This window comes from Mesocricetus auratus, unplaced genomic scaffold (genome assembly GCF_017639785.1).
Source record: "Mesocricetus auratus isolate SY011 unplaced genomic scaffold, BCM_Maur_2.0 Super-Scaffold_100011, whole genome shotgun sequence".
Lineage (NCBI taxonomy): Eukaryota > Metazoa > Chordata > Mammalia > Rodentia > Cricetidae > Mesocricetus > Mesocricetus auratus.
In genome coordinates, this window is record NW_024429195.1 from 42,793,362 (window position 1) to 42,817,299 (window position 23,938).

The 23,938-nt window shown below is 37.4% G+C and overlaps 1 protein-coding gene and 1 pseudogene across 1 annotated transcript; both read right to left on the minus strand.

The window, feature by feature from the left end:
* Positions 1 to 11,212: 11,212 nt before the first annotated feature.
* Positions 11,213 to 12,151, minus strand: LOC121143083 (olfactory receptor 6C3-like). Its single transcript, XM_040754290.1, has one exon. It carries the CDS (start codon positions 12,149 to 12,151, stop codon positions 11,213 to 11,215), a length of 939 nt encoding a protein of 312 aa, XP_040610224.1.
* A 6,778-nt stretch (positions 12,152 to 18,929) lies between these two features.
* LOC121143084 lies at positions 18,930 to 19,850 on the minus strand (annotated as a pseudogene).
* Between the last annotated feature and the right edge of the window lie 4,088 nt (positions 19,851 to 23,938).

Sequence of the window (23,938 nt, forward strand, 5' to 3'; positions counted from 1 at the left end):
TCAGAGTGCAGTCTAGTTTTGGATCCACATGTTCCACATGTGCTTCTAGTATTCTCTTTTCTATTCATTCTATTTCTTTTTCAGCCCCAGCTAAAAATATTCATGGGACATTTAAGTCCTTGTTTCCTTTTATGGCCATTTTAGGTGTTTGAAATCATGCCCTTCTACTCCAATAATTGTCTGTAGTTGAGAAATCTCTCTTAGTATTTTTTGATGACCATTAAGGGTCTGGTGACAATCTCTCCTTATAAGTAGTTCTTGTGGTCTAATTTTCTGTAGATCTATTTTATAACCCAAATAATTAACAAAATCTCCTCTTCATATTTTTCAGAGCAATATAACATCCCCAGCAAGGTAAAATTTCCTTCTTTCAAATCATCTAGAAGTATGTCATCCATATAATGGTAAATGATGAATTGCAGAAATTGTTTGCGAATTATTTCTAAAGGTTTTTGCAAAAAATAATACTGGCATAAAGTAGGACTGTTTAACATTCTCTGTAGCAAAACCTTCCATTGAAATCTCCTAACTGGTTGAGAATTGTAATAGGTAGGCATTGTGAAGACAAATTTTTTCCTATCTTTTTCTTGTAAAGGTATAGTGAAGAAGCAATCTTTTACATTAGTTACTTCTTATAAATGGCCATTCTTTAGGTATCAGAAACGGTAATGGCATCACAGGCTGTAGAGAGCCAATAGGTTGAATTACTTTATTGATGGCTCTCAGATCAGTAAGCATCCTCCATTTACCAGACTTGTTTTTGATAACAAATACAGGAGAATTCCATGGACTGGTAGACTCTTCCATATGTTCAGCATTTAGTTGGTCCTGAACCATCTTTTCTATAGCCTCTAGCTTCTTAGAGGTCGTAGGCCATTTTCTTACTCAGAGAGGTTCATCCATTAGTCATTTTAAAGGTGGTGTTGTGGTTCCTCTGTAGGTTTGGCACAAGCATTCAGTTACTGTTCAGACTGTATGTTTGGCATCTGTTTTCTGTTGTGACTTACAGTATTTTTCTACCAGTAAGAACTTGTTTATGATTCATATCTGATAAAGGAGCAATGTTAATCTGGGTATTCCATTGTTGCAATTGTTCACAACCCAGAGATTTGTAGCCATGTCTACAACATATTGCCTCACTTTTACTCTTTGTTCTTCTGGCCTTATACACTCATTCCATTTGGTGTTTTGTTTTACTTGAGATCCCTAAGAATTGAACATTTACTTCATGTAGGGGCCATTTTGGAGGCCAAGATTCTTGAGATAGAATAGTAACATCTGGCGCCTTACAGTGACTAGGATAGGCCTCAGAGATTCTCATTGAGGCAGAAGCCAAACACTCCAGATCCCAGGTCTTCTCTTCCAAGAAGAAGAACAGGGAACCATCTGGTCCAGCGGGACCAGGTAAAACAGGCCCAGCATCTGAGCCTGCTTTCCAGTTCCTGGGGATTGCCAGGGAACTGCATAGAGCTTCCAATCCCAGAGGGAGCCAAGCACCCCAGATTCCAGGTCTTCTCTTCCACCAAAGAGACCAGGAAACCAGCAGATCCAGGTAAGCAAGGGTCTGCATCCCTGGCATGCCTTCCAGTGACTAGGGATGGCTACAGAGCTTCTCATCATGGCAGGAGCACCCCAGATCCCAAGACTTCTCTTCCAGCAAAGGGACCAGGGGACCAGGTTGGAGGCTAAGCACCCGAGATTCCTGGTCTTCTTCTCCACCCACCGGACCAGAGCAAGTACGAGGAATAGAAGAACTATCAGATTATTGGACTTGGTGGCACCCACAAAAAGGGAACTCTAGTCCCTGAATCACCAGACCAGTAAAGGGCTCTTTCTGTAACCACTAGAAGAAGAGATAGGAAAGAGACAATATAAAAACACACTCAGCAAAAGAAAAAAATATGACACCACCAGATTCTAGAGACTCCACACAAGCAAGACTCCAACATTCCAACGCAAATGAATCAGAAGAGAATGACCTTAAAAAGACCTTCATGAGCCAGGCAGTGGTGGCACACACTTTTAATCCCAGCACTAGGGAGGTAGAGGCAGGCAGATCTCCATGAGTTTGAGGCCAGGATGAACCAACAGCCTCCAAAACAATCCAGAGAACCCTACCTCGTAAAAACAAAAAAAAACACCTTCATAAAAATGATAGAAGCCCTAAAAGAGGATATGGAAATTCCCTCAAAGAAATGGATGAAAAAACAAGCCAAAAAATGCAAGAAATGGAAGAAAAAGCAAACCAAAAAACTCACAAAATGCAACAAATGGATGAAAAGATAAAGCAAGAATTGCAAGAAACAATGCAAGCAGTGCAAGGGTTGAAAACTGAAATAGAGACAATAAAAAAAGACAATATGAAGAAAAGCAGGAAATAGAAAAGCTGGACAAACGGTCAGGTACTGCCGATACAAGCAATATCAACAGAATACAAGAGATGGAAGAGAGAATCTCAGGTGTTGAAGATACACTAGGAGAAATGGATTCATCAAGCAAAGAAAATCTTAAGTCCAACAGATCCTTAACACAAAACATCCAGGAAATATGAGACATCATGAAAAGACCAAACCTAAGAATAATAGGTATAGAAGTTTCCCAACCTTAAGAAAGACATGCCAATGAAGGTACAAGAAGCTTACAGAACATCAAATAGTATGGATCACAAAAAAGTGCCCTTGCCACATAATAATCAAGACCCAAGTATACAGAAAAAGAAAGCATATTAAGAGAAGCCAAGGAAAAAGACCAAGTAACATATAAAGGCAAACCTATCAGAATTACATCTGACTTCTCCATGGAAACTCTGGAATCCAGAAGGTCCTGGATAGATATTCTACCAGCATTAAGAGACCATGGATGCCACAAAAGACTATTATACCCAGCAAAGCTCTCAATCACTATAGATGGAGAAAACAAGATATTCCATGACAAAACTAGATTCAATCAATACATATCCACTAACCGAGCCCTATAGAAATTTTTGGAAGAAAAACTCCAACACAAGGAAGTTAACTACAACCAATGTCCAATAGACATTAGAGAGTCCCGCTCTACCAACAGCCAAAAGAACAAAGGGGTAGAAGTCCACGCATAACTCCACCACCACCAACCAATCCAAATCAAAGAAGAATGAACAATCAATGGTCATTAATATACCTCAACATTAATGGTCTTAACTCACCCATAAAAAGACAAAGGCTAGCAGAATGGATTCGAAGACAGAACCCATCCTTCTGCTGCATACAAGAAACACACCTGACCCTCAAAGACAGACATTACCTGAGATTTAAAGGTTGGGAAAAGATTTTCCAATCAAATGGACCCAAGAAACAAGCAGGGGTAGCAATTCTAATATCTAACAAATTAGATTTTAAAATAAAATCAATCAAAAGAGATGAAGAAGGTCATTACATACCCATCACAGGCAAAATCCACCAAGATGAAGTGTCTGTCCTGAACATCTATGCCCCAAATACAAAGGCATCCATGTTCGTAAAAGAAATATTACCAAAACTTAAATCACATATGAAGCCCCACACATTTATGGTGGGAGATTTTAACACACCACTCTCACCACTAGACAGGAATACCAGACAGAAACTCAACAAAGAAGCAAAGGGTCATATAGAAGTAACAACCCAACTGGGATTAACACACATCTATAGAACATTTCATCAACAAAAAAAGAATATACCTTCTTCTCACCACCACATGGAACCTTCCCAAAAATTGACCACATACTTGGCAACATATCAAACCTCAGCAGCTACAAAAAACTGGAATAACTCCATGCAACTTATGAAACCACCATGTGTTAAAATTAGAATTCAACAGCAACACAAATTGCAGAAACATACTTGGCAACATATCAAACCTCAGCAGGTACAAAAAATTGGAATAACTCCATGCATCTTATCAGACTGCTAAGCGTTAAAATTAGAATTCAACAACAACACAAATTGCAGAAACCCTATAAACTCATGGAAATTGAATAATGCACAACTGCATCATTCGTGGGTCAAAGAAGAAATAAAAAGAAATGAAACACTTCCTAGAATTCAATGAGAATGAATACACAACATACCCAAACCTATGGGACACTTTGGAAGGCAGCTATGCTCACTACTATACAACCAATGCCCTATGGGACACTTTAAAAGCAGTGCTACGGGGGAAGTAAATAGCACTAAGTGCCCACATGAAGAAACTGGAGAACAGTTATACTAGAGAATTAACAGCACAGCTGAAAGCTCTAGAACACAAAGAAGCAAACTCCCCCAGGAGAAGTAGATGCCAGGAAATAATCCAGTTGAGGGCTGAAATCAATAAAGCAGAAACTAGGAAAACAATACAAAGAATCAATGCAACGAAGAGTTGGTTCTTTGAGAAAATCAACAAGATAGACAAACCTTTGTCCAAACTTACCAAACAACAGAGTGTGAACATGCAAATTAACAAAATCAGAAATGAAAAGGGGTACATAACAACGGACTCTGAGGAAATTCAGAGAATCATCAGGTCATACTTTGAAAACCTGTACTCCACAAAATTCGAAAATTTAAAGGAAATGGACGACTTCCTGGATAGCTGTCCCTTGCCAAAATTAAATCAAGAACAGATATGCAATTTAAATAGACACATAACCCCTGTGGAAATAGAAGCAGTCATCAAAAGTCTCCCAACCAAAAAATGCCAGGTCCAGATGGCCTCAGAAATTCAAAGAACATCTTATACCAATTCTTCTCAAAGTATTCCACACAATAGAAGCAGAATGGTCTTTGCCAAACTCTTTCTATGAGGCTTCAATAACCTTGATCCCCAAACCACACAAAGAACTAAGAAAGAGAACTTCAGACCAATATCCCTCATGAACATTGATGCAAAAATACTCAATGATATACTGGCAAATCGGATCCCAGAATACATCAAAATGATCATTCACCACGATCAAGTATGTTTCATCACAGGGATGCAGGGATGGTTCAACATACAAAAATCCATCAATGCAATCCTCCATATAAACAAGCTGAGAAACAAAAATCACATGATCATCTCACTAGATGCAGAAAAAGCCTTTGACAAAATCCAACACCCCATCATGATAAAGTTCTTGGAGAGATCTTGGATAACAGGAACATACCTAAACATAATAAAAGCTATTTACAGCAAACCAACAGATAACATCAAACTAAATGGACATAAACTCAACACAATTCCTCTAAAATCAGGAACAAGACATGGCTGTCCACTCTCTCCATACCTTTTCAACATTGTACTTGAATTTCTAGCCAGAGCCATACAACAACAAATGGGCATCAAGGGCATAAAATTGTGAAGGAAGATGTCAAACATTCACTATTTGCAGATGATATGATAGTTTACATAAATGACCCAAAGAACTCTACAGTGAACTTTTACAGCTGATTAACACCTTCAGCAAAGTGGCAGGCTACAAGATCAACTCAAGAAATCAGTAGTCCTACTATATACAGATGATAAAAGGGCTGAGAAAGAAATCAGAGAAACATCACCCTTTTCAATTGCCACAAACTACATAAAATACCTTGGGGTAATGCTAACCAAACAAGTGAAAGACCTGTATCGCAAGAACTTTGAATCTTTAAAGAAAGAAATTAAAGAAGCCCTCAGAAAATGGAAAGATCTCCCGTGCTCTTGGATTGGTAGGATCAATGTAGTAAAAATGCCAATCCTGGCAAAAGCAATCTACAGATTCAATGCGTTCCCCATTAAAATCCCAGCACAATTCTTCACAGACCTTGAAAGAACAATAACCAATTTTGTATGGAAAAACAAAAGACCCAGGATAGCCAAAACAACCCTGTTCAACAAGGCAACATCCATCCGGAGGCATCACCATCCCTGACTTCAAGCTCTATTATAGAGCTATAGTCCTGAAAACAGCTTGGTATTGGCACAAAAATACACAGGTAGACCAATGGAATCGAATTGAAAACACTGATATTAACCCACACATGTATAACATCTGACTTTTGACAAAGAAGCTAAAAATACACAAAGAATAAAAGAAAGCATATTCAACAAATGGTGCTGGAATAACTGGAGGCTGGCGTGTAGAAGAATGCAGATCAATCCATGTTTATCGCTATGAACAAAACTTAAGTGCAAATGGATCAAAGACCTCAACAGAAATCCAGTCACCCTGAAACTCTTAGAAGAGAAATTGCCTGGTACTCTTGAATGAATTGGTACAGGAGACAGCTTCCTGAACATGACACCAGTAGCACAGGTAGTGAGATCAACAATTAATAAATGGCACCTCCTGAAACTGAGAAGCTTCTGTAAGACAGTCAACAAGACAAAAAGTCAGCCCACAGAATGTGAAAAAGTATTCACTAACCCCACGTCTGACAGAAGGCTGATCTCCAAAATTTACAAAGAACTCAAGAAGCAAGTCTCCAAAACACCAAAGTATCCAATTAAAAAGTGGACAGCAGAACTAAATAGGGAATTTTCGATAAAGGAGTCTAAAATGGCTGAGAGGCACTTGAGAAAGTGATCAACATCCTTAGCCATGCAGGAAATGCAAGTCAAAACAACCCTAAGATACCATCTCACTCCTGTCCGAATGGCTAAAATATAAAACACCAATGACAATTTATGCTGGAGAGGATGTGGTAATAGGGGAACACTCCTCCATTGCGGGTGGGAGTGCCAACTTGTTTAGCCACTTTGGAAATCAGTATGGAGATTCCTCAGGAAAATGGGAATAAACCTACCACAAGACCCAGCAACTCCACTCTTAGGCATATATCCAAAAGATGCCCATTCATGCAACATGAATATCTGTTCTACTATGTTCATAGCAGCATTATTTGTAATAGCCAGAAGTTGGAAGCAACCTAGATGCCCCTCAACCAAAGAGTGGATAGAGAAAATGTGGTACATTTACACAATTGAGTACTATTCAGCAGAAAAAAAACAATGGAATCCTGAGATTTGCAGGCAAATGGATGACAATAGAAGAAACCATCCTGAGTGAGGTAACCCAGTCACAAAAAGAGAAACATGGCATGTACTCTCTCATATATGGATTTTAGACATAGATCTGGGAAGTGCCAGCCTACAATCCCATGGCCAGAGATTCTGGGAAACAGAACCTTCATTCAGTGGCTGATAGATGAAGAGGCAGACTCCCACGGCTAAGCACTGAGCTGAACTCAAGAAAACCAGTAACAGAGAGGGAGGACTGATGACCAAAGGGATTAAGACTGGGCTGGTTTAACCCCCAGAAACAGCTGACCTGACAATGGTTAGCTCTTGAATCCCAGGATGATGCCTGGGAATCCAGCATGGGACTGATTAAGACCCCCTGAATGTGGGTGTCAGGGAGGAGGCCTAGGTAATCTATTGAGCCTTGGGTAGTAGATCAGTATTTATCCCGGGTATACAAATGGACTTTGGACTCCCATCCAAAAATGTGAGATGTACTCTTACCCTGAACTCTTGGTGGAGGGTCTAGGGCCTGCCCTGGATGAAATGACAGAGTATGGACACCCAGATGGAGGGCTTCACCCTCCCTGGGGAAATGAGGGGATATTGGGAGGGTTGGGGGAGGGCACGGGAGGAGGGGAGGGAAATGGAGAGGGACCTGGAACTGACTTGTGGAGCAACCCTGTGTCTAATTTAAATTTAAATTTAAAAATAAATAATAAAAATAAAAAACAAAATTAAGTAATAAAAAATGAGAACTCAAATGAAGTTATACTCCATTGATTGACTATGTCATTCCCAGAAGACACTGGTTGTTACATGAAAATTTGAAGTACCAGGCATCAGATATCTCCCCATGATTTATTAGCAGGGTGAGCCTCAAGATCTGCAAAACGATACACTATTAATTACTGTTGGGAGCTGATGGACTGATTTCAGATCAGTATGTGAGTGCTTGTCCCACTCATCTCTTTGAGAGAAAATCCATGGAGACAATCACTCTCTCGGCAAGATGCAGTGGACTTTGGGACAGTACAGAATGCCACTGGGACTGTAGTCCTGCGTGTTCTCTTCTCCTTCATAATATTGATGATTCTCCTGATCGTTTACAGTTTGACTCTGTCAGTCATGAATGGGAAGATGTGATCATTCCCAGAAACCCCATTTTTTCCTCCAATATTTTCCCCTAAAATTCTTTGGGAACTGATGCTTCTTAGGTTTCCTATCTGGAAATACCAGCTGTCACTGCAGACCCTGGGAACTGTTGTGATTGGTACTGATGGGATCAGAGACAATAAAAGTCAGCAAACAGTTAAAGAAATACAAGCTAGCTGTATGCAAGCAACTTATGGCAAATCACCCATATTTCTGTAAATATGCTTTAAGTTTTACACAACATTGTAATTCTTGAAAATGTGTACCTATATTTGTCCCTTTTTAGCTTTGTAAGAAGCGAATGTTCCAGGCTTGATATTTAGCCAAACTAGCAAAATGCTGAGCATTGTTTTTTGTTTAAAGTTTTTTGATGTAAAAGTTGGGGGAGGGGACACTTTTGACATATTTGTTTTTGTCAGAGGAAAACACTGGAGGAGGCAGTATGCATGTTTTTTTTGATGCAAAAGGACACCTTGAGATACGCAGGGCCACACTCTTGTGTGAAACTCATCTGGTGGTCACACAATTCTTCCACCAGCACCCCTTTCCTGAATGTGGGCTGCCGTGGGACCGCAGTATTGCCCTTGGTTATCCAACATAACACATGGTAAGAACACAGGTCCTGAAGACACCGCACATCTTTACAGAAGCAAATAGAGAAATCAGTCTCAAATCACCCAGGGAACTTTCTCCTTGCTATGATGCTGAAAAGTTCAATGCAGGCTGCTGGGGAACAAAGACATCAATGATCTTCCCCAACACTAGACACTGCATGCTGCAATACTGTCCTACTGACAAGGTATGTCTATTGGTGCAATAGGGACAAGACTGTTCTGTTTAATTAACCCCTTTCTGACCAGATTTGAGGCCTGATTCACAGAACAAAAGTCTTTATTTTTTTTTGCTGTAATACTGCTCAAAAGTCCATGGATGGGGAGGTCATAGGTCTAAGTTATTTAAAATGTTGATGTTGTCAAATACTGTCTAAGTGTTTGTGGATATATCATAAATCAAGGCTGTTCTGAATATTTGCCCCAAATCCTTCTTTTACAAGCAAGCATCAGTCAGTGGAAGTTCGAATAATTGATCAGGGTCCGCAGAATGGCCGAGTGGTTAGCCCATATAGGACGACTGTTTTAGTTGACCTCCACAAAAGGCTCTGGGAGCATCAAGAAAGAGACATGGAAAGAATGTATAAAGCAGAATATTTGGATAATTGCTATGGTTACCATTGGATACCATCTTCTAGACATTACACGTCTACTGGACTCATGATATCCCAGCAGCTGCAGTTACCTGCACAAGACCTATAAGATCAAGCCAGTCAAAATCCCAGCACAGACAAAGCAGATGATCTCCAGACCCCAGCCCTCACTGGGGAGCTACTGGCAACGTACAATTGTTGGGAGAGAGAGATTCATTCTTTTTTAAGAATGTAGACAATGGTAGGTTCCCCATGCTCCAGAAGGTGATCTCACTTCCATGAACATATGGGAAGCACTAAGTGGCTTATGAACAAAAGAGAAAAAGCATAAGATTGGGGAGGGAGTGAGTTGGAAGGGAAAATCTATGGGTAGATATATTCATTATAAACATATGAAATCCTAAAATGTGAAAAAATTAAGTTAGGCTGTTACCTAATGAATCAATGCAAAATCAGAATTTTCTACCACCTTGTATATTGATACAAAGTTATATGTTACTACCAATTTTCATATCAACCAGAATGTCTGGGATAGTGACAATATCAGTGTATGACTATGATTTGATTCAGAGAAAAAGTATGTATAAAAAATTCCCCCCTCACTAAAATAGTTTGGGGTATTAGTTTCACCATTTTATAGTAATATATGTACTAATTTAACTGAAGAGGTGGAAGAGAAAAACTTTTTAAAAGGAAGAGTATCAGGTAGAAGACATTCTTGAATCATTTTGCATACCTTTATATACGTTATATGTAAAATAACATAATGTAATATTATATTAAATTATAATTATATATAAGATTACATTATATAAAGAAAATATAATGTGAGATCTTTTCTCAGCCACCAGCTAAAGGGACTGATTTTTGTAATGAAATTGCAGTAGACAGGACAAGGAGAGATCATTCAGTGGTTAAGAGTGCTGGCTGCACAATTAGGAGGAAAAAGGTTGGGGTATCACTAGCCACATAAAATCTGAGCACAGTCCCATGCATGCCTGTAATCAGAGGACAGCAAGGAAGAGAAACTAGTGGCTTGTTTGTTATGAGCATAGCTGAACACCAGGTTCATCAAAAGTTTCTGGCTCAAAAGAACAAGGCAAGAGTGATAGATGAGGACACCCAGTACTGTACTCTTTCTTCCCATACACACAGGTGTGTATATTAACACACATGTAATAAACTCCTACACATGCACATCAGCCAAAATATATGCACAAAAAGGAATAGCTATGATAGAATGCACACACAAGCTAAAGGAATATAAAACATAATACGCATGTGTATCAAGGTTAGGGAGGAAGATTGAGAAACTGTGCCCAGAGAAATGGAGAAGAAAGTAATAACGTGAAAATAACAAGTGTAATTGCATTTAACAATTAGCATCATATTTTTGGAGACAGAGATAGTAACCATCCACAATATTGATGTCTATCAAATGTTCCATAATATTTTACACTGATCCCAGTTTCTTTAGGGTGGAATGTTTCAATGCAGAAGAAATGTTAAACAATACCTACACAGATTTAAAGGAAAAGATAACATAGTTACTTTAAAATTAGAGAGAACATTGCCGCACTGGAGAGATGGGCCAGGTATTAAAAGGCCTTGCTGTTATTTCCAATTACAATGGTGCAATTCCCAGTACCCACATGATAGCTCACAACCATCTATAATGCTACTTCCATGGGAACAAATTCTTCTGGCCACTGTGAGAACCAGGCAGGCATCAGCTTGGTACATGGGTAAACATGCAGACAAAATAATATACACCCATATACACAAAAATAATACAGTTCAAACTAATCAGCTGATAAAGTAAACTTCTACCCCTCCTCTATTGAAGGGGTACAATGACATTCAAACTAGCAAATACTTTCATTTGTTTCTATGAAACATTATTTTATTAATTAAATCTCTGAAGGCTTGTTTCACTTGTTGATTTCTCAATGTATAAATAAAAGGGTTCAACATGGGAGCTATTGAGGTGTTGAGAACAGCCACCCCTTTGGTCAGTGATGCCCTTTCATTAGCAGAAGGTTTGACATACATAAAGATGCAGCTTCCGTAAGAGATGGAGATGACAATCATGTGAGAGGAACAGGTGGAGAAAGCCTTTTTCCTCTGACTGGCAGATGGGAACCTCAGAATGGTGCTGATGATGCAGATGTATGACAGAATCACTAGTGCCAACGTGAATAGCAGAGTGATTGCAGCAACATAAAGACCAAATGCCTCTAAAAGCCTTGTGTCTGAGCATGACAGTTGTAAAATTGGGAAGTAGTCACAGCTAAAGTGATCAATGACATTCGAGGCACAAAAATCTAAAGTGAGGAGCAACATGATTAATGGGAAGATGAACAGAAATCCTCCCAGCCATGAGGTGAGGACGAGAAGGGTGCAAACTTTCTGATTCATGATGGTGGTGTAATGCAGTGGCTTGCAGATGGCAACATAGCGATCATAAGACATTGCAGTTAGAAGAAAGAACTCAGACACCCCCATGGAGATGAAGAAAAATAACTGAGCCAAACAGTTGTTATAGGAGATGGTCTTGACCTGAGTAATTATTGACTCCAAAAATCTAGGGATGGAAACACTGGTGAATATAATTTCTAGCAATGAGAAATTCCGGAGGAAGAAATACATAGGAGTCTTTAAACGAGAGTTAAGCAAGGTGAGCGTGATGATGCTTAGGTTTCCACACATGCTTAGTATGTAAGCAATTAATAAAAAAATGAAAATTACAACCTGAACCTCTGCTGCGTCTGATATGCCCAAGAGCACAAATTCAGTAATCACAGAGTGATTTCTCATACTGATTTATACTTTGTAGAATCTACTGATAAGAAAGAAATTATTGTAAGTTCAATGTAAAGGAAATAAAAGCTTAAATATTACTATATCCAATGAAATAAGACCATGAGTTTTTCCACTAAGATTTTCTAAATCTCTGCTCATTCCTCTTAAACAAACAAAAAATTCTTGATGAAAGGAAATGTTTTTTGATGGGAAATTAAAGCCTTCTTCAGCAATTATACACAAAACTCTACATACAGTCATCATTTCTGTATGTGTAACATACCTTTGTGCAACAATATTTCAACAGTGTCTTCATTTCTAATATGTAAAATATGTTCTGATTTCACATATCATATGCTTTCAGGACTGAATATACACCATTTAATTTCAATTCTAGTACTATTTCCAAACTTCTATAGTTAATAGTCATATTTACTTAGACTTTAAAACTGTCATGGTTATGTTCAAACTTAATGTATGTGTTCTTAAAGAGTTCCAGGATATAAATGCTTTTGCCAAGAGAGAAAAAAGGGGAGACTTTCCTTAGTTATAAAAACTAGTAAATTCTTAATTCATGGGAGTTAAATCAGTGGCCATTTAAACACAGCCAGAGGCCAATAACAACTCTCTATGAATTCTGAGTTACTTATAGCATTTTAACATTTTCTTTTTACCAAGCTCACTTTGTGATTTTTATCACTAAATTTTCTTGAGGACAAAAATAACTCATACAGAAGACTTTTTATCTCAAAGTATAATAGTATCTCCCTTCTCGAAGATTCAGCAGAACAAATAAAATTTTCTCTAGGATTTATTTTACCAATCCACAGAGATCTACACTGTAACCTATACAACTTCTACCAGTCCTAGTCTCTCCTGATAGTTAAAGACAACATAGTCTGTGTATAAGTTATCACCAAATGTGATGTACTACTTTCTAGGCTTAGGCAGTTCAGCAAGGGATATGTACTGAAGCTGATAAAGGACATTATCCACCTTTTTCTATTTTTAGTCTTCTGAGTCTCAGTATGTTTTCTATTTTAAGAATATACATATCTTTTTCATCAATACATTGTCAAAGCTGAGATTTAACTGTTTTGTGGTTTACATGAAAGTAAAAATGTACTAAAATATAAAATAAATAGTAATAAATGTATTGAAGTGATAATTTAGGGGTCCTTGATTTTTTACAGTAAAGTAAATCTTTCCATGATAGATATAAAATCATTTCTTCACAAATGTGAAGTTCAGTTAGGTGTATATGATTATATTTGTCAGGTATTAAAAAACACTACAGTCTACAGCCATGACTTAAATTCTACCAATTAAAACACAAAATTAAACATATTAATAATAGTCTCCTTAAGTTTTTCCCATTCAGGTCACTCTTGACTCTGTTTATTACACTGAAGATTGTCACCTTAAAAACTCCATGCTGAGTTGTTTGTGAGATTTCTAATAGCCTCACTTAGAAATGAAAATAACTGTATTTTTAGATTCTTTTATTGTTTCACAGAAACTCTGTTTGCTATAAAGCATAATATTGTCATCCCTGTAATTCTTTAAGAAAATGAAGCAACTGATACTGTTTTAAGACACTAGAAGATGAAGTATTTTAAAGGTCTCTGAATAAGACAAAGATTGAGATCTGCACAAACATAAAAACATCCTTACCATCTCTGACCAGTATATAAATCCCTGTTACACTCAACTAAAGAACAGAAGGATACAAACAGAAGTTCAAAATATGTATGTAATGATGCCATAACTCATCTTTCTTCAAAACCAAACAATGAAGAAGGACAGGAAAAAGTGGACGATGCAACTGATAACACTCAAGCTGGTTTCCCTTTGGTCAAGCAATTTTCCTAATAAGACAATGGACTCAGTCTATACTCAGGAGACAGTTCATTTGGGATTAGTTAAACACAGACTAAACTACCCTATAATGGGCTCCTCTTTAACAGTCTTACCGATATTTTACTAGTTAGTAAATTCTGCCAATGCAGAGCAGAATAGGGAACTAAAAGTAAACGTTTTAATATCCTCAATAGTTATGATTATATCTTGCCTTTGTTTTCTATTTTTTAATGTCAAGTCTGATATGTTCTCCACAATATGAGATCTGGAGCCACAACAGTGTACAGGGATCTATTCTTATCCTACCCTTGCATTTCCTTCAAATCTTTTGATTTGTCAAAAGAAGATATACTATCTTATATAAAATTGTTTTTATGTATTACACAAACACAAACACGCACCCAGACATTATATTTTGTTGTATTTTCCCCATTCTAAAATACAGACCTCATGAAAGGTTACTGCACAAAATGTTCTACAGCTTTTCTATCTTTTTTTTCAGTTAGTACTGATAAATGGATATCATTCCTTGTCAAGTTATCTAGAAAAAATTCATCCTTCTGTAATAATTGCATTGGATACCTAGGAGATGTGTATATGATTATTAGTTTGGTTGTTGGTTGAGATTAGAGTTAAATAGAAATTTCATTTACTGGTAACTGTGCCAGCACAGAATAGTGTGAATAAATTAAAATGACTTGAATATTTTAAAAATTATGGTTGTACTTGAGCTTTGAAAAAGTATATTCATGAAATCACAATAGCTGTTGTTGACTACTCAAGACACAAACAAGATCATGGTTTGGGAGGCCTAGCTCTTCCTGAGGATCCACAGGGTGTCAATAGTTACTGGATGATAAGTAGTAATTTTCTCCAATAGAGTAGCCCCTCCATCCATGTTTATACAAGTAGCCCTAAACTCAATATGTTATGAAATAAAATATGAAAGTAGGGGGATTCATATTAAGAAGAAGAAGTTTGTTGAAAGAGTTAGGGGGACAATAATGGGTTACAAGAAGAATATGTTCAAAATATATTATAAAAATATATTAAATTGTTGAAGAATAAATTAAGGAAGTTCACATTCTTTCTCTGGTTCTAAATATTCTCACTACTCCATTTTATGGAAGAGATGTCTATATCTTATAAAATTTCTCTTTAAAATTTGGTAACATTCAACTGTGACACTGAACTTAGAGTTGTACTTTGTTACAAACTCTTATCTACACACTCAAAATCTTCAGTAGATGTAGTGATATGCAGATAAGTGCTTTCATCAGTGAATTTTGGTGGCTATACCAAAGAAACCTGATCATAATCACCAATGTTTAAAATCTTTAAAAACCTTAGCTGTTATTTGTTATCTATAACTAACATACAATAGCACAAAGTTAATACTCTCATTCAAATATGAAACGTTTCACATCAATGTACATATACATATTCTATACAAATAAATAACATGGAAGAAGGAGCATAGTAAAGAACACTAAAACTCAAAAGAACAAACATTTAATCTTGTAATTAATATCTCAGTATCCAGAGCATGTGATGGCATAGTATAACACCTAAAGATTTTAACAGCTCCATCACTACAGAATCACCATCTGGATCCCATATAGACTTTCATGTGGACTGACATCACTCATTTCTTGGCAGATATCATATATTCCTATCTTCTTTATGCTGATTGACTCCAACACTACTTAAACAGAGCTACAATGAAAAGGAAAAATGGGCCATAAATAAATACAAATGTACAGTTTAAAGAGAAAAAGAGCACCAGGAAACAATATTGCACCATGGATTATGATGAGAGAAATAAAAAGATTAAGAAGAGGCCTGATCTGCACTGAAATAATACCCCACCCATCCAAGCTTCCAATTTGTGTAGGAAAAATTCCTGAGAATTTCCTGATCCTAGAAAGAGTAAAAAAACAGTAGTACATGAAAGTCAAGAGGGACAAGCTCCATACCAGGCTACCTGCTAAACAGTCAATGAGGCCAGGCTATGTGTAGCAGGGGAGTCCCTAAAGTGAAACCTGAATTGCATTGGAAGATGTTTGAGAGACCAGAACCATGAGCTATCTGCCAAGGAATGCTGCATACAGGGAGTGCAATCAGCCTACAGAAAAATGTATGTTGCAGGATCCCAAGCTGAAAGGGCAGAACTACTGAAGCCTTTGGCATTGGATGCTGAGTCACAGGATTTGACACTTGCCCTCCTGAAGGACACTTGCCCTCCTGAAGGACACATATATCTTAACTATTCCCTATTCCTCCATTTTGGAATGGCGACATATATTCTATGCTGCTGTGGGTTAAAAGAACATAGCTTACTTTTTATTTTATATGAGTTACAGTTAGGGAATTCCCTTTAGTTTCAGAACAGACTTTGGACTTGGGACATTTACATCATGTTGAGACTCTGAGAGACTACAGTGACTTTTGAAGTTGGACGAAATGCATTTTGCATCACAATATAGGCACAGGTTTGTAGGTACCAGGGAGAAGACTATGGTAATTTGCATGATATGCCCCATACTGTAGCTCTGTGGTAGTTTGCAGAATATGCCCCATACTGTTGGGCATTTGAATAGTTGCTTCCCTGTTGATTCACTGTTTAGGTAATATAGGACGTGTGACTTGCTGGAGGAAGTGTGTTACTGGAGGCTGGTATTGAGATTTCAAATTCCATGAGCTATTCCCAGGCCACATTCTGAATCTCATTTCTGGTTTAAAACATGTGTTCTCTGCTTGGTGCTTCAATTTTCATGCTTCTGCTCTATAGCGATGATGAACTCACATGCCTCTAGAATCTTAAGTCCAAATAAACATTTTTTCTTTAAGCTAGTTACCTTTATCTTGGTGTTTTTTGACAGCCATAAAACAGTAATTAAGACAACTTCCCTACCCTCCATGCTATCATGTTGACTGGATGATTTTGAAAATATCTCGTGCAGATAAAGTGCAGGCCAACTCAGATGCTGTGGGTTCAGGAATGTGATGGTTGTATCTTCCCAAAAAGTCATCTTTTCAGTCTAGTCTTTCCTAACCAAGTCTGAGTTCATGAATTAACCACAAAGAAACTAATCTGATGAAGTTTTGGGGAGTCCTCACCTGGTGGTAGAGGGATTGAAATTTGTAAGGCAGTTTAATACTAATGTCCATTTAGCAGACTAACAGGGTCTATGAGATCTTCTTACATATGTTCTTGGTTAGATATATCAGACATGCATTTACTTCCTGTGGAGTGGCCCATGATCCAATAAGAAACTTCTTGCTTATCCCCATACCATTCATGCCACTATTGCATGATCATATCTTGCAACACTGATCAATATTGTAGGTCACATGATTTACAGCTTTTTAAAACTTTTTATGACTTCTCTAAAACAAAGTACATAGTAACTTCTAGTACATTGAAATGTTTAACTTCTTATTTTATTAATTTTTTTGTTAAAGATAGGTATTTTTCATACACAAGGTTCCCCTCCTCCAATTCTTCTCAGATCCTCTCCACTTCCTCACCAACCCTATTCCACAACCTTTCTCTTTCATCTTAGGTACATTAGAGAGATTAAGAGTGAGTGTCCTATCTAGGAACATTGTCTGCACAGGGCTTTGGGGATGACAGGTTTAGTCTTGGGCAGTCTAGGGAGCAGAAAGGAAAGTCATTTTGTCACTTCATTCTGATTTTAACACATTTTCTCTACAGGCCATGGAACAGTGTGGTGATTTCAACCTTTCAGTGTATCTACCTCAGTTATGCATTCTGGGACTTGGAAAATAATCACAAGGCAAGTTTAGGCAACCACTGCATTATCTGCATTTTGGTCCTTGGATAAAAATCTAAGGAGATCACCTGAGCTTCATAAGCACTTACTTTAACTGGAAGGCCACCAAACTGTCTAAGATCTCCTAGAGTCAATGTTACTCCAGAGACAGCAATGGACCCTGAAGAATCTGATTGTTCCTTTTCCCCCAAAATACAGTTACCTGGTAGAGGTCCATGAAGAAGAATGTGAAGAGAAATTAATGGGAAAATATAAGTGTCATGACCTGGAGAGCTTGCTAATGACTGATTGAGAAGGATAATTAGAATCTCCTAAGGATGCTGCCATATTGGTTTGGAGGTCTAATACACCCAGTTCATACTTGACACATGAACACATAAGCAACAAAAATGGACTCATCAGGTTCTTCATATATATATATATATATATATACATAAACACACATATATGTGTATATATGTAACTAATACAATAAAAGAAAATGAATATAAAACATAGAAGTCATTGGAGTGGTTGGAGAGAGAGTAACTAGGAGCAACTGGGAGGAAGATCAATAAAAGATACTGTACGTCTCTTTCAGTTAAAAAATGAGCAAATATCCTAGATACTGCAAATTTACAATGGAGTGGGCATCGGGGAAATGGCTCAGTGGTTGAGACTGCTTGATGGACAATCAGGAAGAATAGTGATTGAATATAAGTAGCCATATAAAATCTGAGCATAATCCTATAAATGCCTATAACCCAAGAACTGAAGGGTACATCAAAATATGGGTCAATGGGGCTGGCTGATGGCAAGCTGAGCTGAAATCCAGGTTCAGTGAGACATTCTTCCTCAAAGGAACAAGACAAGAGAGAGAAGGGGACAACCAGTACTGCCCTCTGTCCTCCATACACACAGGTATACACATTCACACACATTTACACAAACTCCAAAATATTCACACCACCCCAAATAAATACAGAAAAAGGATTAGCCATAATACAATGGCTTGCAATAGGTATGCAGGTAAACATGCAGGCATAATGCATATACATATGAAATACTTTGTCAAAAGGCTGAAACCAATGAGCTCATTAAAGTTTTGTTCCTCTAATTTTGAAGAGGTACATTGGCATTCAAGTTAACAAGTGCTTTCATTTGTTTCTATAAGACATTACTTTATTAATCAAATCTTTGAAAGCTTGCTTTACTTGTTGATTTCTCAATGTGTAAATAAAAGGGTTCAACATGGGAGCTATTGAAGTATTGAGAAGAGCCACCCCTTTAGACAGTGATGCCCTTTCATTAGCAGAAGGCTTGACATACATAAAGATGCAGCTTCCATAAGAGATGGAGATGACAATAATGTGAGAGGAACAGGTGGAGAAAGCCTTTTTCCTCTGACTGGCAGATGGGAACCTCAGAATGGTACTGATGATGCTGATGTATGACAGGATCACTAGTGCCAACGTGAACAGCAGAGTGATTGCAGCAACATAAAGACCAAATGCCTCTAAAAGCCTTGTGTCTGAGCATGACAGTTGTAAAATGGGGAAGTAGTCACAGTAAAAGTGATCAATGCCATTTGAGGCACAAATATCCAACTTGAGGAATAACATGATTAATCAGAAGGTGATCAGAAGTCCTCCCAGCCATGGGGTGAGGACAAGAAGGGTGCAAACTTTCTGATTCATGATGGTGGTGTAATGCAGTGGCTTGCAGATGGCAACATAGCGATCATAAGACATTGCAGTTAGAAGAAAGAACTCAGACACCCCCATGGAGATGAAGAAAAATAACTGAGCCAAACAGTTGTTATAGGAGATGGTCTTGACCTGAGTAATTATTGACTCCAAATATCTAGGGATGGAATCACTGGTAAAAATTACTTCTAAGAAAAAGACATTCCGGAGGAAGAATACATAGGAGTCTTTAACTGAGTGTCAAGCAAGTTGAGGATGATGATGCTTAATATGTGTGCAATGAATAAAAAAAATGAAAATTGCAACCTGAAGGTCTGGCGAATCTGATATGCCTAAGAGCACAAATTCAGTAATCACAGAGTGATTTCTCATACTGATTTATAGTCCATAGAATCTGTTGTTAAAATCAAAGCACAAATTTAATGTGAGGGAATTAAAGTTTGAGTAGTGATATTACTATATTCAGTGAAATGAAATAATATCTGCTCCTTCCTATTAAACAGAAAACATCTTGTTGAAAGAAAACATGTTTTTAATTGGGTTATAAAGTCCTCTTCAACAATTATACACAAAACTCTATATACAATCATAATTTCTATATGTGTAAGGTACTTTTGAACTATAGATTTATGCACTGATATTTCAATAGTATCTTCATTTTCAATATGAAACATTGTTTTCTGGTTTCACATATCATATGCTTTCAGGACTGAATATATAATGTTTCATTTCAATTACAATACTATTTCCATACTTCTATAATTTATTGGTAAAAAATGACTTCCCAGTCATATTTATTATACACAGTGCTGTCATGGTTATTTTTAAGCTTTATATGCATTGTTTTAAAATGACCAGAGAAATAAATGTGTTTGCAAACACAGAAATGAGAATAGGTTTTCTTTTATTATAAACACATATAGTTCTTAATTTGTGAGAATTATCACAGTAGCAAGGAAAAATAATCTAGAGTCAAGAGTCAATATCTACTTTCTATGAATTCTGAGTTACTTATATCATTTTAACTTTTTACAATTTTTACTAAGTTCATTTTGTGATTTTATCATTAAATTTTCTTGAGGACAAAAAGGAATGCATACAGAAGACTTTTTATCTCAAATAATAATAGTAACTCCCTTCTCAATGATTCAACAGTATAAATTAAATTTTCTTTAGGACTTATTTTACCAATCCACATAGAACTACACTGTAACCTATACAACAACTACCAGTCCTATTCCCTCCTGATAGTTAAAGACAACCTAGTCTGTGTATTAGTTATCACTAAATGTGATGTGCTACTTTCTATGAAGGACAGTTCAGCAAGGAATATGTACTGAAGCTGATAATGGGCATTATCCACCTTTTTGTATTTTAGTCTTCTGAGTCTCAGTGTCTTTTCTATTTTAGGAATATACATATCTTTTTCATCAATACATCATGAAAACTGAGATGTAACTGTTTTGTGGTTTACATGAAAGTTAAAATGTACTAAAATATAAATTAATAGTAATAAATGTATTTAAGTGATAATTTAGGGGTCCATGAATTTTTCAGTAAAGTAAATATTTCCATGATCTATATAAATTCATTTCTTCACAAATGTGAAGCTCTGTTTGGTGTATATGATTATACTAGTCATATATTAAAAACACCACAGTCTATAGCCATGAAGTAAACTCTGCCACTTAAAACACAAAATTAAACATATTAATAATATTTTCCTGAAGTTTTTCCCATTCAGGTCACTCTTGACTCTGTTTATTACACTGAAACCTGTCACATTAAAAACTCCATGCTGAGTTGTTTGTGACATTTCTAACAGCCTCACTTAGAAATGAAAATAGCGAGCTATTCCAGCGGCAGCATCAGGTAAACAGGCCGGCTTCTGGGCCTGTGTTCCAGTGCTTGGAGATCGCCTGGGAACTGCACAGAACTTCCAATCCTGGCAGGAGCCAAGCACCCCAGACTCCAGGACTTCCCTCCCACCAACGAGACCAGGAAACCAGAGGAGCCAGGGAGACCAGGGGAGCAGCTGTTCCGGCCACAGGATCAGGTACAACAGGATCCAGCATAGGGTCCAGGGGACCAGGTAGAAGGCTAAGCGCCCCAGATTCCTGTTCTTCTTATCCACCCACGGGACCAGAACGAGGACAGGAATAGAAGAACCACCAGATTATTGGACTTGCTAGCACCTACCAAAAGGGAACTCTGGTCCCCTAACCACCAGACCAGTAAGGGGCTCTTTCTGCACCAACTAGAAGAAGATATGGGAAAGAGACAATACAAAAACACACTCAGCAACAGAAAAACAAATATGAAACCACCAGATTCTAGAGACTCCACACCAGCAAGACTCCAACATTCCAATGCGAACGAAGCAGAAGAGAATGACCTTAAAACCACTTTCATGAAAATGATAGAGGCCCTAAAAACGGATATAGGAAAATCCCTCAAAGAAATGGAAGAAAAAACAAACCAAACAATGGAAGAAAAAACAAACAAAAAAATGCAAGAATATGGAAGAAAAAAACAAACCAAAAAAGGCAGGAAATGGAAGGAGAAACAAAGCAAAAAAATGTCAGAAATGGAAGGAAAAAAAGCAAAAAATGCAAGAATTGGAAGAAGAAACATACAAAAAAAGGCAGGAAAAGGAAGAAGAAGCAAAGCAAAAAATGCAAGAAATGGAAGAAAAACCAAAGCAAAAAAATGAAAGAAATGGAAGAAGAAACAAACCAAAGAAGGCAGGAAATGGAAGAAGAAACAAAGCAAAAAATGCAAGAAATGGAAGAAAAAGCAAACCAAAAAATTCAAGAAATGGAAGAAAGAACAGACCAAAAAAATTCATAAAAGGCAACAGATGGACGGAAAGATAAACTGAAAATTGCAAGAAGCAATGCAAACACTGCAAGGGTTGAAAACTGAAATAGAGACAATAAAAAAACACAATCTGAAGAAAGGCAGGAAATAGAAAAGCTGGGCAAACAGTCAGGTACTACTGATACAAGCATTACCAACAGAATAGAAGAGATGGAAGAGAGAATCTCAAGTGTTGAAGATACATTAGGAGAAATGGATTCATCAACCAAAGAAAACCTTAAGTCCAACAAATCCTTAACACAAAACATCCAGGAAATATGGGACACCATGAAAAGACCAAACCTAAGAATAATAGGTATAGAAGGAGAAGAAAACCACCTCAAAGGGGCAGAAGACATATTCAACAGAATCATAGAAGAAAACTTTACCAAACTTAAGAAAGGCATGACAATGAAGGTACAAGAAACTTACAGAACACCAAATAGAGTGGACCACAAAAAAAATCCCCTCGCCACATAATAATCAAGACCCCAAATATACAGACTAAAGAAAGAATATTAAGACCAGCTAAGGAAAAAGGTCAAGTAACATATAAAGGCAGACCTATCAGAAGTACACCTGACTTCTCCATGGAAACTCTAAAAGCCAGAAGGTCCTGGATAGATATTCTCCCAACACTAAGAGACCATGGATGCCAGCCCAGACTACTATACCCGGCAAAGCTCTCAATCACTATAGATGGAGAAAACAAGATATTCCATGACAAAACTAGATTTAAGCAGTATGTATCCACTAACCCAGCCCTACAGAAAATTTTGGAAGGAAAACTCCAACCCAAGGAAGCTAACTACAACCAGAAAAACATAGGCATTAGAGAATCACTCTCTACCATCAGCCAAAAGAACAAAGGGGTGAAATTCCACACATAATTCCACCAACAACAACCATTGCAAATCAAAGAAGGATGAGCCATCAATGGTCATTAATATCCCTTAACATTAATGGCCTTAACTCACCCATAAAAAGACACAGCCTAGCAGAATGGATTCAAAGACAGAACCCTTCCTTCTGCTGCATACAAGAAACATACCTCACCCTCAAAGACAGACATTACCTGAGAGTTAAAGGTTGGGAAAATTTTTTTCAATCAAATGGACCCAAGAAACAAGCAGGGGTAGCAATCCTCATATCTAACAAACAAGACTTTAAAATAAAATCAATCAAAAGAGATGAAGGAGGTCATTACACACTCATCACAGGTGAAACCCACCAAGATGAAGTGTCTATCCTGAACATCTATGCCCCAAATAACAAGGCATCCACATTTGTAAAAGAAACATTATTAGAACTTAAATCACATCTAAAGCCCCACAAAATTATAGTGGGAGATTTCAATACACCAGTCTCACCACTAGACAGGAATACCAGACAGAAACTCAACAAAGAAGCAAAGGGTCTAATAGAAGTAATGACCCAACTGGGAATAACAGACATCTATAGAACATTAAATCCACGTAAAAAAGAATATACCTTCTTCACACCACCACATGGAACCTTCTGGAAAATCAACCACATACTTGGCAACATATCAAACCTCAGCTGCTACAAAAAAATTAGAATAACTCCATGCATCTTATCAG